The 18998-nt window shown below is 38.5% G+C and overlaps 1 protein-coding gene across 3 annotated transcripts in view; it reads left to right on the forward strand.

Moving 5' to 3' along the window:
• The first annotated feature begins 16538 nt into the window (after positions 1-16538).
• NOCT (nocturnin) overlaps positions 16539-18998 on the forward strand; it is a 37790-nt gene continuing 35330 nt past the window's right edge. The window contains exon 1 of one of the 3 annotated variants that reach the window (XM_074273715.1): positions 16539-17871. In XM_074273715.1, coding sequence (XP_074129816.1) covers positions 17622-17871 — 250 coding nt within the window. In that variant the 5' untranslated portion in view covers positions 16539-17621. The remainder of the gene's footprint in view (positions 17872-18998) is intronic. The other 2 variants (XM_074273716.1, XM_074273718.1) reach the window with 2 other exon arrangements.

The following is an 18998-nucleotide window of genomic DNA, read 5'->3' on the forward strand; positions in this document are numbered from 1 at the left end:
TTTCCATGTACTCCTACAAAGCTTCTGCCCAGACTAAATTATCTGCTCAATAACAAATTGTCAGTTATGGTCACAGGTCTCTTATCCTGGAATTTAGACCACATTTTTTGGAGAGAAAAAAAAAATCTGAATCTCACAAGAAACTTCCATGTTAATAGGAAATAGCAGAATATAAATGGACAGATATACCTTATGGGTTTATTTCCTTTTTAAAAATGTTCATTTTTCATTATTTGGAGATCTAAAATACATTAGACTGTAGAAAATAAAAGTAATAGTAATAATAAAAACAAACCACAGCTTATGGCATTTCTTTGTAATACTTTTAGTTATCATCATGATGATCACATGAAATGTGGAAACAATGGTGGAAATTTTGTTAAAGGAAAAATATCTGAATAATTTCTCTCTCTAAACCTATATATAAGAAGTATCTGTCATTTTATATTATACCATGTAAGGCATTCTAGTACCATTTCACTTTTGTCTCTACCTCCACTGTCTAGCAAAAACTTTGCACATAGTAAGCACTTAAAAAACACTGGTTGGATCAGATTGAATTGAATTAAATGCCAGGTTGTTAAATAATCAACTTTCTTTCTGGGAACTAAAAGGCATAGCCTTTGCTGGAAGTTAATAAAGCCATACCACTAATCTCAGATGAGTTCCCAGCAGTAAGTTATGATTATTTTAATTATTACTGATTGATTCAAGCACAAAATGAACCAAAGCCCTGACACAAGACTCTAAGTACAGCTCTCACTGTAATTTGTATATATTTATGTAAAGCAGTAACATTCCAATCACCTCCTTATATAATCTCCTCCTCTTCCTACAGATGAAAGTACTTGGTGACATAGACTGGAGACAGGCTGAGAAGATGGCAACCCTCTTTGAAAGTTTTGTGTTATTATCTAATTGGGTACTCTGGACAAGTTCCTTAACCCCTCAATGTCTTCCATTCTCCATCAGGTAAAATGGAAGATGTGGAACAATCAGATTTGGTAATTATAAGGTCATAGATTTAGAGTTGGAGGGGATCCAGACTCACCCCTTCATTGTACAGATGAAGAAGCAAACTCAGAGTGGTTAAATAACTACCTGTGCTAATAGAGTATCTAAGGCAGGATTTGAACTCAGGTTTCCCAGCATTCTATCAACCATGACATAGAAATAAAATAAGCTTCTCTCCCTACCTCCCAGAGATGTCATGAGGATAATATAATTTAGCAATTATGAAGATGTTTTGGAAATGATGAGAGGATACACAAAGGTGAGGTATTATTAAAGGGCTGGATCACATTTGGGAAATTACCCAGGGCTTTCAATGATCCCAAATTATTGATTGTTACAAAAATCTATCTCTTCAATGAGCCCATCCCTATGTCTACACTCTCCAATCCATCTTCACCATAACTGTCAAATTGACATTGCTACAAGAGAGATCTGGCAATGCCATTCCCTCACTCTAAAACCTTTCACGGCTATCTATTGCCCTCAGACAAAATATAAAATACAAACTCCTAAGCCTAGCATTTAAAACCCTCCAAAATACTGCTAGGCAGTGAGTGGGTAGAGCACTGGGCCTGGGATCAGGAAGATCTGAGTTGAAATTTGGTTTTAGACACTCACTAAGCTTATGATCATGGGCAGGTCATTTAATCTGTTTGCCTTAATCCACAGGGGAATGAAATGGCAAACCACTTGTTTCTTTGCCAAGAAAACTCCATGGACTAAAAGGATAATCATGGGATAGAGACAGACAAGACTCAACAACTATATGTGTGTGTGTGTGTGTGTGTTTATAGATATACACACATACATATAATATGTATATGTATATACACATAAATATATTTATATGTACACATAAATATATTTATGTGTATATAGTAAATCATTTAATCTATTTGCCTCCGTTTCCTCATCTATAAAATGAGCTGAAGAAGGAAACAACAAATCACTTTAGTAACTTTGCCAAGAAAACCCCAAATAGGATCATGAACTGAACAACAACAAAAATGTGGCCCTCGTGTAAGTTCCCAAGATTTTTCACATTACTTCCTTTAATATAAGCCATACTCCAGTTAAACTGGCCTTCTACTTTGTGCCCATACTCATTATCCCATTTCCCACCACTCCATCTTTTTCACAGCTCATCCCCCTACCTGGAATGTTCTCCTTCCTCACTTCCACTTCATAAATTCCTGATCTTCTTTCGAAGCAAAATTCTGGTTGGACATGTCACCAAAGATGCCTCAGGTGAGGGGAGTGGCTCAGAAAAATCAAGGATTTGAAAAGCCAAAGAAGTCTGTGAGCTTGCCTATTGCAAGAAGGAGAGCCTGGAGATGGGCAGCAATGTTACATTGATATTAAAAGAAAAAGAGAAGCCTTTGGGCAGAATGTATAGCAATGTATGGACAAGAATCATACCAAATGAGAAGACAGAGGGCTTATAATTTCTTTGCAACTAAAAGAAAATTAATCTGTCAGCATTCTCAACAGGGAAGAAGCTTGAGGAAAACTTATATAGAGAGACCAATCAATTAACAAGCAGCTGTTAAGCATATATTGTATGCCAGGACATTGTTCTAAGTGCTAGAGATACAAAGGAAAAATAAAAATAGTCCTTTCTCCTAAGAGGCTTACATTTTAATGTACATGTGTAGACATACATGAAATAAATTTAAAATTATATGAAGTAACCTTAGACTTATCTCATGAGGTGGGGTAGGAAAAGGCAAGTAATTCTGATTACTATCATCAGAGATCAGCTCTTTAATTATCAGGGATATGAATATATTTCCCTTACTCTTCATCCATGAAATGAGCAATTCAAGAAGAAGGAAGGAAGGTAGGGAGGGAAGGAAGGAGGGAAGAAGGAGGGAGAGAGGGAGAAAAGGAAGAAAGAAGGAAGGAAGGAATGGAGGGATGGAGGGATGGTGGAAGGAGGGAGGGAGAAGGGAGGAAGGGAGAAAGGAAGAAAGGGAGGGAAAAAAAGGGAGGAAGGAAGGGAGGGAAGGAGGAAGAAAACAAGCACTTATTAAGCATCTACTATGCATCAGGCACACTACTAAGAACTTTATAAATATTATTTCATTTGAATTATTTACAAATATTATCTCATTTCAGATCAATCCTGGAAGATAGATATTATCCCCATTAATCAAGGATATACAGCACTATATCACTAAAATTATACACTAAGACCAAGTTAGATTTATACCAAGAATGCAGGGTTGGTTCAATATTAGGAAAACTATAAATATAATCAATGAAACTATAAGCAATATCAACTAAACAACAATTATATGATTATATTAATAAATGCAGAAAAAGCTTTTGTCAAACTACCCCTTTCATATTAAAAACACACTAGAAAACATAAAAATAAATGAAGTTTTTCTATCCTCATTTTACATTTGAGGAAACTGAGACAGAAGTTAATAATTTGCCCAGAATCACACAGCTAATAAGTGTCTAGTGCTAGATTTGAATTCAGGACATATTAGCTCTAGAATTCTATCCATTGAGTTACCAACTCTTAAGATAAAGATATTATCTATGAAGATGTGTACTAATGCTTCAGAAGTCTGTCATCTATGTAATAATAATAGCACATATTTATATATTACTTTAAGATTTTCAAAGTGTTTTAATGTTATCTTATTTGATTCTCATTATTTCTTTCAATAGTGCTACTATTTCCTTTGTCTCCTAAGTATGAAATTACTTTGAATATGTTTTATATTTACTTTTCTCTATATACATTTCTCCTCAGCAGAATACAAGTTCCTTGAGGCCAGGAGTACTGTCTTCGCAATGCTTAGTTTTTGCTAGTCAGTTAGTTAATGTTTGTTGAATTGAATTTTGGAGAAATCCCTCCGTCACTTGTTTATTCAAGCAACTTCTTTCTCTGAGAAAATTTTCAAATTTGTGCTCCTAATTGCATTAGCTTAGTAGAAACCTCTCGTTTTCACTGGTCTTAATTATTGTACTAATTGTATCCATTTCTTTCTCTCCTGCCAATCCATTCTTCACAAGGCTTGATTTACCTTTTTTATGTACAGATCTGAGAGACAGCCCAATTGAGTGGGTAAAGAGCTTACCTTGGAATCAGGAAAACAAGATCAAGTGTGGCTTATGATCCTGAGTAAATCACTTAATCTTTCAGTGCCCAAAACGAGAGGTTTCTACTAAGCTAGTGCAGTTAGGAGCACAAATTTGAAAATTTTCTCAGAGAAAGTTGGAACCTCTGTGTCTTTGCTGGACTGCTCCTTTTACTCAGAATTCTATGTGAGGAACTGCACGTAGGCTACTATGGATGAATCCAAGTTTGTGGAAGGACTGGAATTTTGAGGAGTGGCAAGAAATGAAGGAGCCAGGTTGTAAAATGCTTTAAATATTAAACAAAATTTTTATATTTGAACCTGAATATAATGTGAAAACTTTCAAATTTTTTAAGTTAAGGGGGAAAGGGAGAAATTGTACAGGGTTGAAAAGGCCACTCTAAGAAAATCATTTTACCAGCTCTATGGAATATGGGTTGAAGTAAAAGAGTGTGACATTTCTGGGTGATTGATCATTTTTTTCCCCTGAGGCTGGGATTAAGTGACTTGCCCAGGGTCACACAGCTAGGAAGTGTTAAGTGTCTGAGAGCAGATTTGAACTCAGGTCCTCCTGAATTCAGGACTGGTGCTCTACCCACTGCGCCACCTAGCTGCCCCAATCATTTTGTTAATAATGCTAAGATATTGCCAGTATAATAAGTGACAGTTTTGAATAAGAAAATCCAATCATGATGGTGGATTCACAGTTTATATGCCCTGAGAAAAGCATATGTTCCTGAGAATGGCAATCAGCTCTAATTGACTAACAATGAGAAAAAATAAATATCTCAAGGAGAGGTGAACTTATTCAGAGTTTGGGGATAACACTGATTGTGTTATTTACTTTTAAATTGCTCATCCTTGGGCAATCTTTGAATAAAGAATTTATCCCCACCAAACCTGTGTAGAGTATAAAGGACTTCCCAGCTGGTTGAAAATCTAATCTTCTAAACAAGATTAAGGAGAAAGTTAATTCAATGTCATTATCATCAATGTCCTTCAAAGACTGAACAACCTAAAGGCTTTTGAAAAAAAATCTGTGTCCTAATCCAATAATTAATTATTAATGTGAGGGGGAAATATGATAAGATTTGGCAACTGATGGGATATGTGATGTAAGAATGGGAAGTCAAGGATTCTCATTCTTTGAGACTGCCCACCTAGGTGGTTGGAAGGATGATAATGCCTTTAACAAAAAGAGGAATGTTTAGAAGTTGATTGAACTTGTTGGGAAAGAAAATTAGTTATGTTTTTGGGCATACTAGATTTGAGATGCCTGTAAGACATCCAATTCAAAATTTCTAATAGGCAGTTTATGATATGAGGATGGAGCTCAGGGGAGAGACTAAGGCTGGATATATAGATCTGAGAGTCATCAGCGTAAATACAATAATTGAACTCAGAGGAGTTGATTGGATCAGCAAATAAGAGAGTATGGAAAGAAAAGAGAAAGGTCCCAGGTTAGAATCCTGGGTGACATCTACCATTAAGTGATCATGATGTGGATGAAGATTTGACAAAGAAGACTAAGAAGGAGTGGTCAAAGAGATAAAGAAAAATTAAAAGATATCAGAATTTAAAAAAAAACAAAAACAAAAACAAAAAAATCTAGAGAAAAGAGAGGAGGCAGGAGGCCATAAGGGATGAAGACTAAGATGAAAACATTAGATCTGACAATTTAGAGATCACTTGTAACTTTGGAGAGAGCAGTTTTGTTTGAAGGAAGAGGGTTGGAGACAGATTGTAGAGGGTTTAGAAGTGAGAGTAGAGTAGGTGGAAGCACTGAGCACAGATGGTTTTTTCAAGGGAATAAATAGTATGATAGCTAGCTAGCAGAGATCTAAGATCTAATAAGAGTATTTTAAGAATAATGATCAGGGACAAAGCTCTTTTCAACAATGAGATGATTCAGGACAATTCCAATGGTCTTGTGATGGAGAAAGCCAACTATACCCAGAGAGAGAACTGTGGGACTGAGTGTGGATCACAACATAGCATTTTTACTCTTTTGTTGTTGTTTGCTTGCATTTTATTTTTTCTCATTTTTTTCCTTTTTTGATCTGATTTTTCTTGTGCAGCACCATAATGGTGGAAATATGTATAGAAAAGTTGCACATGTTTAACATATATTGGATTACTTGCAATCTAAGGGAGGAATTGGGGGAGTAGGGAAAGAAAAAAATTTGGAACACAAAGTTTTGCAAGGATGAATGCTGAAAATTATCTACGCATATTTTTTTAAAATAAAAAGCTTAAATTAAAAAAAGAGAGTGAACCAGCAAAAAAGAAGAAGAAAAAGAAGAAGAAAGAAAGAAAGAAAGAAAGAAAGAAAGAAAGAAAGAAAGAAAGAAAGAAAGAAAGAAAGAAAGAAAGAAAGAAAGAAAGAAAGAAGAAAGAAAGAAAGAAAGAAAGAAAGAAAGAAAGAAAGAAAGAAAGAAAGAAAGAAAGAAAGAAAGAAAGAAAGAAAGAAAGAAAGAAAAAGAAAGAAAAAAGAAAGAAAAACAAGCATTACTGGGGTCCTCCCTTATGCAACATTAAAACATGATTATAAACATTAAAAAAAAAAAATAAGAATGATAATCAGTCCTTGTCAGAGGGGAAAGGTTTTATAGATACCAGAAAAGGGAATAATATACAGACTAAAAATTGGGGCAGGAAGAATGAAGAAAGTGGGAAGAATCTGTTATAGAAGATGAGAAGGAATAGAATCAAGAATATATGTAGAGGGGTTCACCTTGATAAAGAAAAGAGCCAACCCTCCATGAGAAAATGGAGTAGAGACATAACTAATATGGGATGATAACGGTGGGGGTGGGGGAGGAAGTAGGAGGAGGTATATGAAATAAATAGGATAGAAAGAGCATATGGTAAATAGCCTTGAATTTTCTATTTGAGGAGAGTGAAGAATTAGGCAAGATATTGGGAGAAAATGTACTCAAGAAGGCTTGAGAAGAGAACATTTAGAATAGCCATATATCCAGTAAGGAGAAAAAATCAATTAAGGAGAAGTAGAAAGATTGTCTAGCTATAATGAAAATCCAGTTGAGATTAAAGAAAATAAACTTGTAGTAAAACCAGTCGGCATGGTTTCATGACTTCCTCCAGTTTCATTCAGCAGCCTGAGAGTAGGATTAGAAGAAGTTAATGAGCTGGTAGGTGTAATCCAAGTTTGGAATTTGATAAGACATGAATCCCAATAGAATAGGGAGCAAGGAATTCAGAAGCAGAGTATAAAGTAGAACTGGTTCATTAAGGGGTCAAGACTGGGAAGAAGGGCATAAGAGCAAGACTGATGATGGCTTGGGAAACTACTAATGGGTAGAAGGATTGGAAGCCATGGTGAATTATATAAAGCATAGGAAGAGATAGTATGTTAAAAAATGATTAGAAAATAAAATTTCAAATTTCCTGAATGTGGAAAGATTAAGTGTATGACCACTCCAGTGTGTAACTGAAATAGAGTGATCTGAAAAGTTAGAATATTTGCAGGGATGTCAATGTGTGTGTGGTAGTTCCCAGGGATAAGAATAGAAGACAAAAGTGGAAAGTGAAACTATGAGCTAGTTGCAATCCAGATCTGGACAGGTATTAAGTTTGGATACAGAGACTCTACATATACAAGAGCGAGAGTTTGGATGTGGCAATAAGGGAAAAGCAGCATCTTCTGATGAAGGCAGGTGACTAGAAAGTTTAAGGCCTCCTCAAAGTCTTCAGGGAGGGGTTGGGGGAGGTGATGTTCAAGGCAAACAGGATCAGGTTCTGGCAGAGAACTAATTTATGTTACAGAATATCAAGGACACATAATATCAGACTCCACGGAGAAGAAATAATTCCCCATCTGGACATAACACCCAAAGGAAATGGACAATAGGACAAGTTTACCAGTAGTTTAGTGGGAAGAGTACTGAGGGGAATTAACATTAGGACCTAGGCTTGGTGTATTGGCCCAGATGTGGTGACAGAAGTTGTTACTGTTTTAATGTCTCTATCACATTCAAGATTAACTCTTATTTACTCTTAGAGAAATGTAGAAAGGATTAGAGAAACTCCTTTTCAATTAGATCCCCATAGTAAAAGGCTCCTTCAGACAACGTTCTTAACTAGTTAATTTGTTTGTCATACATTCTGAAAGAAGAGCATGACATTTAAGTGAATTAGATTTAAGGGAGGGAGGGCTGTGCAAAATCACCAGCCCCATCTCCTCCAGGGTTTTACAAAATGTTCATTTAATCAAAAGTATTCATTTAATGAAACACTTTTCTTGTGGTTCAGTTATTTTCAGTCATGTCCAACTCTTCATGACCTCATATGGGGTTTTGTCAGTCAAGATTCTGGAGTGGTTTGCCATTTCCTTCTTCAGCTCATTTTACAGATGGAGGCAAATAGGGTTAAATGACTCATCCAGGCTCATACAGCTAGTAAGTATGTCTGAGGCCAGATGAGAATTTAGAAAAAGGAATCTTGCTGACTCAGGCCCAGCACTCTGTCCACTGTGACACCTAGCTGCCCCAATCAAGCAGTTATTACGTACCAAATGTCATGCTAAATCTAGTGAGAAAACAAGATCCAGTGAATAGCCACAGGAAAAGTGGCAAGGTCCAATTGTCCATATGGGAAGTAATCCACTTTGGATGGAATTGAAAAAGAAATTAGGTTGCTCCACAAACACATCTTCTCTAGTGTCATTTGTATGAAAGGAAAAGAAAAGCTAGTCATACAGCGAGAGAGCTATGAGATAAAACAGCCAGAATGTTCCACTTATACACTGGAAGTTTGGGAAGAATCCAAGCAAATTTACCCACTCAGAATGGACTTTTGGGAAAACACACAAAAGGGTTACATTGGATGGCCAATCATGGATGGGATAAAATCTTCATTGTTGAAGGGATTCCCAACAGGATGCAATCACATATCCATGAGAGGTTCTGCTACCAATAGATGCTTTTGTGGGCATCACTTATCCTTAAGGGACATTAGTTTCCTTCTTTGGGCAATAAAGGAGCCAGACTAGAACATTTCCAAAATTGGAAAGGATTATTTAATTCTGAAATTCTTTTAAGTATAATTCTGAATGACTGGTCTTAAGCCCAAATTTTCTGAATCTCAAATTGAGTTGCTTTCCTAGACAACTAAACTTGCTTGAATCTAATTCACTGCTTATGGAGTTGTGAATTCATTAAGCATTTTGGAAAACAACTTTGAATGATACAAGAAAAGTTACTAAATTCTTTCTACCATTTCACCCAGAGATTCTGCCAGGAGGACTATGCCATGAGTTGTTACTAATTGAAAAGAAAGATTTATATAAATATGTTTGTATCAGCACTATTTGTATTCACAAAAAAATAGAAACAAAATATGTCCAATGAGGGATGTGTGCCCAAATTATAAATATAAATGTACTTGAGAGAACTATAACTAGGGCAGAGTAGCAGCAGCTTTACCCCAGTGCACCATAATTTAAAGGGCATAATATTTAATGCACTTGAAATATTTCAGCATCATAAAAGGCATAGAATATAGTAAGTGATTCTCACTCTCAACTAAATTTGCCTTAATTAATTCTTAAATTACTTTCCTATCATGTAATGCAAAGCACCATGTGTGGTATTTACCCCAGGCACATTTCTTGCTGGTTGCCTTGAATGCCAAAATTACTCATTATAACCCTAATGGGTGAATGATGCACAATCAAGAAAATTCAAAAGAACACTATAACACTGACTACAACAATCTAGATGAAGAAGACATAGAAAAGCAACAAAATCCTGTCAAACACAAAAGTTAGTATACAGCTGTCAAAGTTGAAAGACATATCACTCCTCTCTACAAACAACTAATAAACTGGGAGATCTAAAAGATTTATTGACCTAAAAGGGAGTAGGGTACCATCGTAAAGCACTTGTCATAAAGGATCTATTGTGTTAAAAGCAGACTGTATTAACAATTTAAAATGTAAAATATGTTTGCGTTCTTATAAATCAACTCTTATTAAGAAGTGTTTGCTTAACCGTCATTGACAGAGTGTACTTTGTTTCATATAACCTTCCTCTCTGACCTGCAATGTGGTATCTTGCCTGTATAAGTTGCCTGAAATCACTCTAGTCTTTCTTGATTGAATATGTTATAGGATCAGAGAGAATATACTGGTGATCCGAAATCCAAATCTGAATTCTTTTCTCTCATCTCCAAATTGCATAGGCAATCCTGGTTCTAGTTTAACAGGTAATGAGAAAAATGTCCAGGATGAATGGAAAGGTACCAATAACATAAAGAGTGGGCAAAATGGAAGGAGAACATTATATACAGTAACAGCAATATTATTTTAAAAGCAACTTTGAACTTAGCTAAATCATTTTAATTATTATAAATAGCCAAATTTGCTACAAAGGTTATATGAAGGGAGATGTTATCTGCATCTAGAGAAAGAGCTGATAAATAGAAGTATGTGTAGAATAGCATGTAAAAAATATAAATATATATATACACATGTATATATGTGCATGTATATGTATGCATATGTGTATATTCATATATGCCTTATATGTGTATGTGTGTATGTGTCTCTCTTTAGCATGAGAGGGAGGGAGGGATGGGGAAAGAAGGGGAAAAATGTTGCATAAGAACTCTATTATATATTTAAAAAGAATAGCAAATTATACATAATAGATTTGCAGATTTTTGTCTCTGTATCCCCAACACCTAGCACACCACTATGGACTGATTTTATTGTCGAAAACAGGGTCACATCCACAGCATCATGGTGAGTAAAGGGGAAAACACATAATAATGATTGATGTACACATAATGCTTTAAGTTTTGCAAAGCTCCACATACTGATTTTATCCTATTTGAGTTTCATGATAACCCTGTGAGATAGAGTCTTTCAGGTAATATTATCATCATATCATCAGGTAATGTATGTACCATTTACCATGTGTTAGGATTACTGGGTGAGAACTCAGGTTTTCTGGACGGTTACAAGGTGAGAACTCAGGTTGACTTGATAGAGGGGGCAAGCTCATTGGCTGGGGTGGTTCTTCCCAGAAGCCCTTGCATTATCCCACGCCCATTCTCTGGGAGAATAAAAGAGAGGACTCTCAGAGAAAGAAGACTCTCTGCATTACATCAGGCCTGACGGGGCTCTCTGCAGGAAGGGAAGTCACTTCTAAGGACAAGAGTTAACAGCAACTGCCTGGAGACAACGGTTCACTACAGGAAGAAGAATCTGTCTTAAAGATTTGAGTAGACACAGCAGATCTCTTCCCAGAGAGCGATCCGGCAGCTTCTAGAGACGACAGCTCGCAACAACCATGTACCATTTTATAACTGGAGAACCGAGGTTTAGAAGAGTAATGTGACTTACATGTAGCTAATAAGTTCCAGAGGTGAAATTTCAACCAAGAACTTTCCAGTTCCAACTCCAGCATGTATCTGGGCATGTAGCATGCAACCAGCTTGTATCATGTATCTACTACTATCTCAGTCTGCTGGAAACTGTACAAGGAGAAATAAGACCACCCAATATAGTATACAGGCAGACCAATGATGGCATCTCAACCCCCAAAGCTAACAAGCTGCTGGTCTGTTTTTCTAGAAGTATCGTTTTCAGTATGAGAGATGTGAACATACCACATACATTACCAAATAAATGGGGCTCCTTAACTTTCTCCTAAAGTAAGTTGTCTGAGTTATTTCTTATGGACTAGAATGTTGATAAGAATAAAAAATGTGTCTACAAAGGATGAGCCTTTTAGGGGAAATGGGAAAAGGGAGAGGGTTATGGGAGCAAAGTATGGAGGAGAGGAAAAAGCATTAAAGAACATGAATCACTTGAGAAATCTAATTTCCATTTCATTGGGAGGATAGAGAAGGATAATGTTCAAAAGTGAAACATCTTTTAAGTGCAACTGTCAAGATGTCTGTTTTCTTTAAGATTTATCCTTTGTTATTCATTTTGTATAGTTGCATCAAGAGCAAATAAAATTTTGTGCATTAGTAAACTACAGTACAGTTTTTTGCTTTTTTTTTTTTTAAGGGCCCTTTTAACTTCATAGTTCCAGGATCAATCTTTCCTTCCTATTGCCATTTAAATGGTATTTGACTTTCCATGGCAACTCCTTCTGTGTGGATAGTGTAACCAGTTCAACCTGCCTAGTCCATTATACAAGATTACAAATGAGTGACTCTTCTCAGGTCTTTGCATAAATGAAAAGCCTTCTAAAAAGATGTGACCCTAACAATTAAGTATCTGAGTAATTGATCCATTAAATATTTTAAACTTTTTATTCACAGACAACTAAACCATCTGTCTGCATCATCACAAATGTGGAGCACTTGATTCAAAAGACAACGTCAAGAGAATAAAAAGATTGTCCAGAGCACATTGGGTGAACTCTTCTTGGGGCAAATTTAAGGGAGGAAAAGTAGGTAAAGAATCATAGCTTTAGACCTGGGAAAGATTTTAAAGGTCATCTTGTTAATCCCACTGGTTTTATAGCTAAGGCTACAGAACAGCATGACTGAAACTATGATTTTCTCAGGATGGGGACAATAATAAGAAATAGAGGTGTCCTTGAATGTGGGTCAGTCAGTTTTTATTATACCATGCAAGTTAGTTACAACTTTCATCTCTGGAGGAAGTATCCATGTCATTGAGATCATATATCTATTAAAGCATTAGAGTAATTTCTTGTGAACTGTATTTTCCATAATAATAAAACCAATTTACTTAGATTTACAATTAATCACATTTTTGAAAACTGGCTTTCAAGATTCATTTTAAGGTCATCTCTTTTTAAAATTTTGAAAGTCTAACCAACACCATGAATGATATTTTTTAAAATGAAAACGGGAAATATTTTTGCTTTTGCCCCTTTATTTCCTTTTCCATCTTGTTGTTCTGGATTCATTTTGTTTTTACATGAAATTCATTTCTAAATATATTCCCTTTCCCCAGCAACACATGTTTAAAACAAAACAAAAATTTTAAAACAAAAAGGAAGCAGTTCAGCAAAACCAATACATCAACTATATTGATGATATTCTACATCCATAGTTGGTTTTGAATTTTTAATGACTCTCAAAAAATAAGATGTACATTTGTTCATTCTGGCACTAGTGCCATTATTCTATGAGTCTTCTAGAGTATTTTCCATCCCTACTCATCATCTGAACAAAATGGGAAAACAGAAAAGGCTGATTTTCCAAGAATTAGAATGAATAATACTTTGTCCTTTGAAAGATTTTCTGATATAGTATGTTACACTAAGGAAAGAAGGGGAAAAAAAAGGAAGTACTATGGGTTTTTGAAGTCATCAGAATAAAACTCAAAAATAGAACCTAATTTTTTACTTCTATCCTGATACAAATTATCTCTAATTTATATAGACTAGAGTTTGGGTGTTTATTATTATTGCAGAGAAAACAACAACACAAAAATAAAACAAGAAAAGATTCTATGGAAGCCTGGATATGAAACACCTGCTGCTAAGCTCCTAGGGAGAAAAAAAAAAAAGTCTTTGTATCAAAAGGATGTAAAGGATAAGAGTCTCTGAAAGATTGTAATGCAGATATTTGCAGACTATTTCAATTAATTTGCTTTTCAAATGCAAAACAGCATCTCCTTAGGACACTTATTTTCTTGGGCTCCAGTATAGCTATTCACCTAATTCATCTATCTATGGTCAAATGAACCCCCAAATCAGAGGAACCTGACAGCTAGACCCTTCTCCCAGGCTTTTTAGAATGACAGATTCTATCCTTACTCTTTGATGTTCTTCTGAACTCTTCAGTTGGTACACTCCTTCCCAAAATAAAAAATAAAAGGGAATCCATTAATTTTCCAAATAATGTTTAAGATGTTTGTAGTTTCACTTGGCAATGGAAACAGGTATAAGTTTGGGAGAGTATCCAATTTTAGGAACAGCAATTCTAAACGCTACCTCCTTCATGGGGTTTTTGTGAGAAAAGGAATAGAGACATGGAAGTTGTTGACTTGTCATGAGCATACTGCAGCTCAGTAACTTCTTCCTCAGGAATCTGGGGTTTCACAGATGTGGCTGCACCCTTCACCTATGCAGATTGCAATTCCCTTTCAACATAGAGGAATATCTTTGCTAGCTTCCGTAGCTCAAAACACCCTTAATTTGTGGGCAACCTCACAATAAACCTTTCCATACAACATCATGGTTTGACTGGTCCTCAAAAGGAAGCCCATCAGTCACTCAGCCTGTATTCAAATGTTTTATAGCTTCCATAATAATAACATCAATACTTAAAATAATCTTAGATTTTTAAATAGTCCTTTAAAGTTTGCAAAGTGATTTTACATACATGATCTTACTTGAGCCTCATTATGAGGCTACTGTTATAGATATTATTATTTCCATTTTATAGATGAAGAAACCGAGGTTAAATGGAATTGCCCAGGGTCACACAGCCAATGTGTCAGAGGCTAGATTTAGACATAAATTTTCCTAACTCCAAATACAAGTATTTTATATCTGCTACACTATACTAACATAGCCTATGCAACATCAGCAGAGCTTTCAAGAACCTAGGATCATCTGCAGGCCATTATGAGGCTTCAAAGAATTCTGGTGGTAGATTACAGTAACTATTCTCTTTAAACTCTGTAAATTTTGTTAAAAATGTTACCCACTACATGAAATTAATCCATCTTTTCATAATTTTCTCCATGAAAAAAACATAGCAAACTGTGTATGTGTGAACAATTTCCTAATGAAAGCATATCTTTTAAGATATTTTTAACAATCACTATACTTTGAGAGAATATTGGAGAAATATTTTGACAATTTGTGTCAATTTAATGCCAAAATCTACTTGGTCTTTTGGGTATTCTTAAATTTCATTTTTTCCTACATTTTCCATCTTCTTATTATACAGGTGATATAATATATAATTATATAATACATATTATGTATAATTATGTATATATAACATATATATAATATATAGTTATTATACAGGTGATATTGCATAGTTGACAGAGCAAGTATTATTTTTCTCATTTTACACACTGGGAAACCTAAACACTAAAAGATGATATGATTTATCATCTCTTTAGACTTCCAGGTTCAGATGCAGGATTTATACTGATTCACCTACACACTCTCTTTGATACTTGGCTGTTATTTGAAGCCTCGGGTCCCTGTATATTTTAAGATCACATAAGACTTCATTTTTCAAGCATGGAAAGACTTACATAAACTGATGCCTAGTGAAGTGTGCAGAACCAGGAGAACATTGTATGTAGTAATAGCAAGATTATATGATGATCAGTTAGGATAAACTTAGGTTCTCTCAGCAATATAGTGATCTAAGATAATTCCAACAGACTCAGGATATAAAATGCCATCCAGAGAACTATGAAGAGTAAATGCAGATCAAAGCAGACTATTTTCACTTTTTTGTTTATTTTTTTCTCATATCTTTCCCTCTTAATCTGATTTTTCTTCCAAAATATGACAAATATGGAAATATGTCTAAAGTGATTGTATATGTATAAACTATCATATAGCTTGTCTTGGGAAAGGAGGACAGAAGGAAAAAAATTAGAACTCAAAATCTTATAAATTATTGAAAATATTTTTGCATGTAATTGGAAAAATAAAATACTATTGAAAAGTAATTATACATGTTTCACAGACATAACACAGATGCCTTTGTTTAATAATCCTTCCTGGTTACTAATATAAAGGGAAAGCCTTGATAAAATAGGAAGACACAGACTTGTCAAGGGTCTTTGCTGCTTAGTGTCAGCTCTAAGTTCTCACAGAAGAGGGATGTAACCTAGAGATCTGAGAATTCAATTAGAAGAGACCCCAGAAGTCTGGGGCAGCTAGGTGGCGCAGTGGATAGAGCACCAGCCCTGAACTCAGGAGGACCCGAGTTCAAATCTGATCTCAGACACTTAACACTTCCTAGCTATGTGACCCTGGGCAAGTCACTTAACCCTCAGAAAAAAAAAGAAGAAGAGATTGCAGACGTCCTCCAGGACCAAGCTCCCATGATGCGGAGGAGCTGCAGACCTGGAAAGGTCAAATGATTTGCCTCAAATTTCACAGGTAACATCCATGATGATGGATTGTGACAAGGTCCTGATGACGGAATCAGTGCTTATCCCACTTTATCCAGTTTTTTCTGCAGGAGCAGCGGAGATGGAATGGGATTGAGTCCCGAATGCTTCCATTTTCAGACGGCTTGTGTCGCTCGCTGAGTCTGTAAAGCAGATCCTCACAGATTGGTTCTAGCCTGCTTTCCCAGACATTTGGTATTACTTTCAATCAATCCGCCAAACGATCAGCACTTAAAATTTAGCATTCCCTGTCAGCGTGAACACTTGGATTCCATCACCCAAGTTTAGTTTAATCAAGTGGGTGGTGGACATCCAGAGACTGCAGGATACTGCCGATGGCTGGAGCACGAAGGCAGGGACGAGGTATAAATACTTCATGGAACGGGGTTTACAAGCGGAACACGAGACAGCCCGGGCCACGCTGACCCCCGGGAAGATCGAGGAGCCCCGCTTGCTGGCCGGAAAGATTGGGGGAAAGCAGAGGGGGGTGATCTGCATCTCTGGGGGAAGAGCCCATATCGATGAGATCACAGACCCATCAAAGTGTTAAGCTGCTTCGCAAAGCTTCCCGGGGAGCTTGCGACGAGCGTGAGCCGTCGGGGACTTCACGGGCTAGCCAGGGACACGGAACGCGTGCCCCGGGCCGCTGACCTTTGCCCTAGTTCACTCACACCGAGAAACACACAGACACACGCACGCACTTTCTGTGGGCCCCTGCTGCAGAACCAGCTTGGGACACCCGGCCCGGCGAGAGCGCTTCCATTTCGGAGACCGGAAGGGGGGAGGCGCCAGTTTGCAAACCCCGAAACCGGCCCTTCATGCTCCTGTGTGCCAGGGGGCTTGATGCTGAGTGAGGAAGAGTCTGATTCCTCCCAGGGCGGCGCAGCTCCCCTTCGGGAAGCCGAGAGCGGGTGGGGCGTGGAGCCCTTCTCTCCGGAACACCCCTCCCCTTGCTGCGTGGTACAGCCCGTGTCGTCAGGGCCCTGCGCTAGCCCTCCCGCTTAGCCTTGTAGCCTTCGAGGTGCGCCAGGCAGACGTTGCTGCTGCGCCGCCGCCGCCGGCTCGCTTTCCCTGCTGCGCCCGCCGCTGCGCCGCTCCGGCTGCTCTCCGTCCTGCTCGCCCGGGGGAGGGGAGGCAGAACCGGGCTCTCCGCATCCGTCCCCCAGCGCAACTTTCCCCCCGCGCTTGCATTCGCGACCCCGGCTCCATTGTGCGGGCGTCGGGAGCCCTCGGTGAATGCTGACGGAGGAGGCTGCGGGGGCTGCGGCAGCAGCCGGGCAGCCCTGAGCCCAGCCCCTCCTGCGGCCCCCGTCTCCCCCGGCACCCTCCGTCCCTCCCGCGCCAGAGCCGGCTCGTGCCGTCCCGGGGCGCCCGGCGATCCGGGGCCATCGGCCGGCGCGCGCCCCCGCGGAATGTATCAGAGCCCGACTCGCTTCTGCTCGGCCCTGCTCCAGAGAGACGTGTCCAGCCTCCGCTGCGTATCCTCCTCCCGGCTGCGGAGGCAATCCCTTTCTCCCCCCGCGTCCCTGCGATCCCAGTCCCCTCGGTCCCTGCCCGAGGTTGGTGCTCCTCCTCCCTCTCTCCGTCCTCCTCCTCCTCCTCCACCTCACCTGGCGGCGACGAAGCTGGCTTCTGGCCCCGGGAGTGCGTCCTCCAGGACAGGTGAGTGCATGGAACGTTCGCGGCGGCGGGGTTCCTTTTGTGGAACCCAGCCAGCCGGCATCTAGAACCCGGCTCCGAACGGAAAGCGCCTTCCGGCCGGGCTACGGGGAAACGCGGGGAATGAATGGGGAGCCCCTGTCTGCCTTGAGGCAGCCGGGCTGTGTCCAGCTAGGCTGTCTGGGGGCCAGATTTTCTCGGAGATCTCCGAGGCACGGTCAACAAAGGTTGCTGGTTGTTGGATGCTACCTTCGCTTACGTCTTACCGGGTGTCCCTTATTCTGGACTTGGGCGCTGTGCTTCCAGCCAGGGGGTGGCTTCGGGACCTTTCTTCAAATTCCCCTTTAAGAGACGGCGGTCTATTCCCCAGAACGTGCTGGTTAGCCCTTTCAAGCATCCTTAGCCGCAATTTTGTGTAAATAGCCAAGAAACAGTCATTTATCCCACTTTTCACCAATTTATTCCTAACAGCACGATGCCATTTATGACACATATTGGCGAGTCGTTCATTTAACCGGTGTATGCGCTGGGCAGCAGACTCTAAGTTGCAGAGGAGCTGACCTGCCTTGTTAGAGGACAGTCTCCTTACTGGGAGGTTCCCCTGGGCCAGTGAAACGTCCAGTCTCAATCGCTCATTTTTAAACGATGAGTTTCTTTTTACTACCATTTAGTGAACTGTCCTACTTACTGGTCTGTGTCTAGTTTAGACTAACTCAGTTTGCTTTTGTTGGATTAGCGAGCGGTTCTTGTGATCTTTCTCCTGGTTCACACCATTGTTCTCGGCTGCTCTAAGTTCCCCGAATAAGAATTTGCAAAGGTTGAAATGTCTATATCCTGAGAAATGATTTTACATTTATCTTAATAAAACCAGGAACTTCCCTTTCCTTTTGCATCATATTCCACCGGGGGAAGGAGGAGGTACAGGGAAGGGTCTACCAGTCACATTATCTAATGCATTTTTTTTTAAGTTGAGAAATTTAGTTGATTTTACAGGATGGACTTCATCTAGCATTAATTTTCCTTCCTGTTAAAACTAAAGAAATATATATATAGAAACTGTTTCATATACTCTTAAGATACTTATATGTAAGTATCTTAAAGAGTATATGAAACAGTTTCATATCTAGTTC

Source organism: Sminthopsis crassicaudata, chromosome 6 (genome assembly GCF_048593235.1).
Source record: "Sminthopsis crassicaudata isolate SCR6 chromosome 6, ASM4859323v1, whole genome shotgun sequence".
Lineage (NCBI taxonomy): Eukaryota > Metazoa > Chordata > Mammalia > Dasyuromorphia > Dasyuridae > Sminthopsis > Sminthopsis crassicaudata.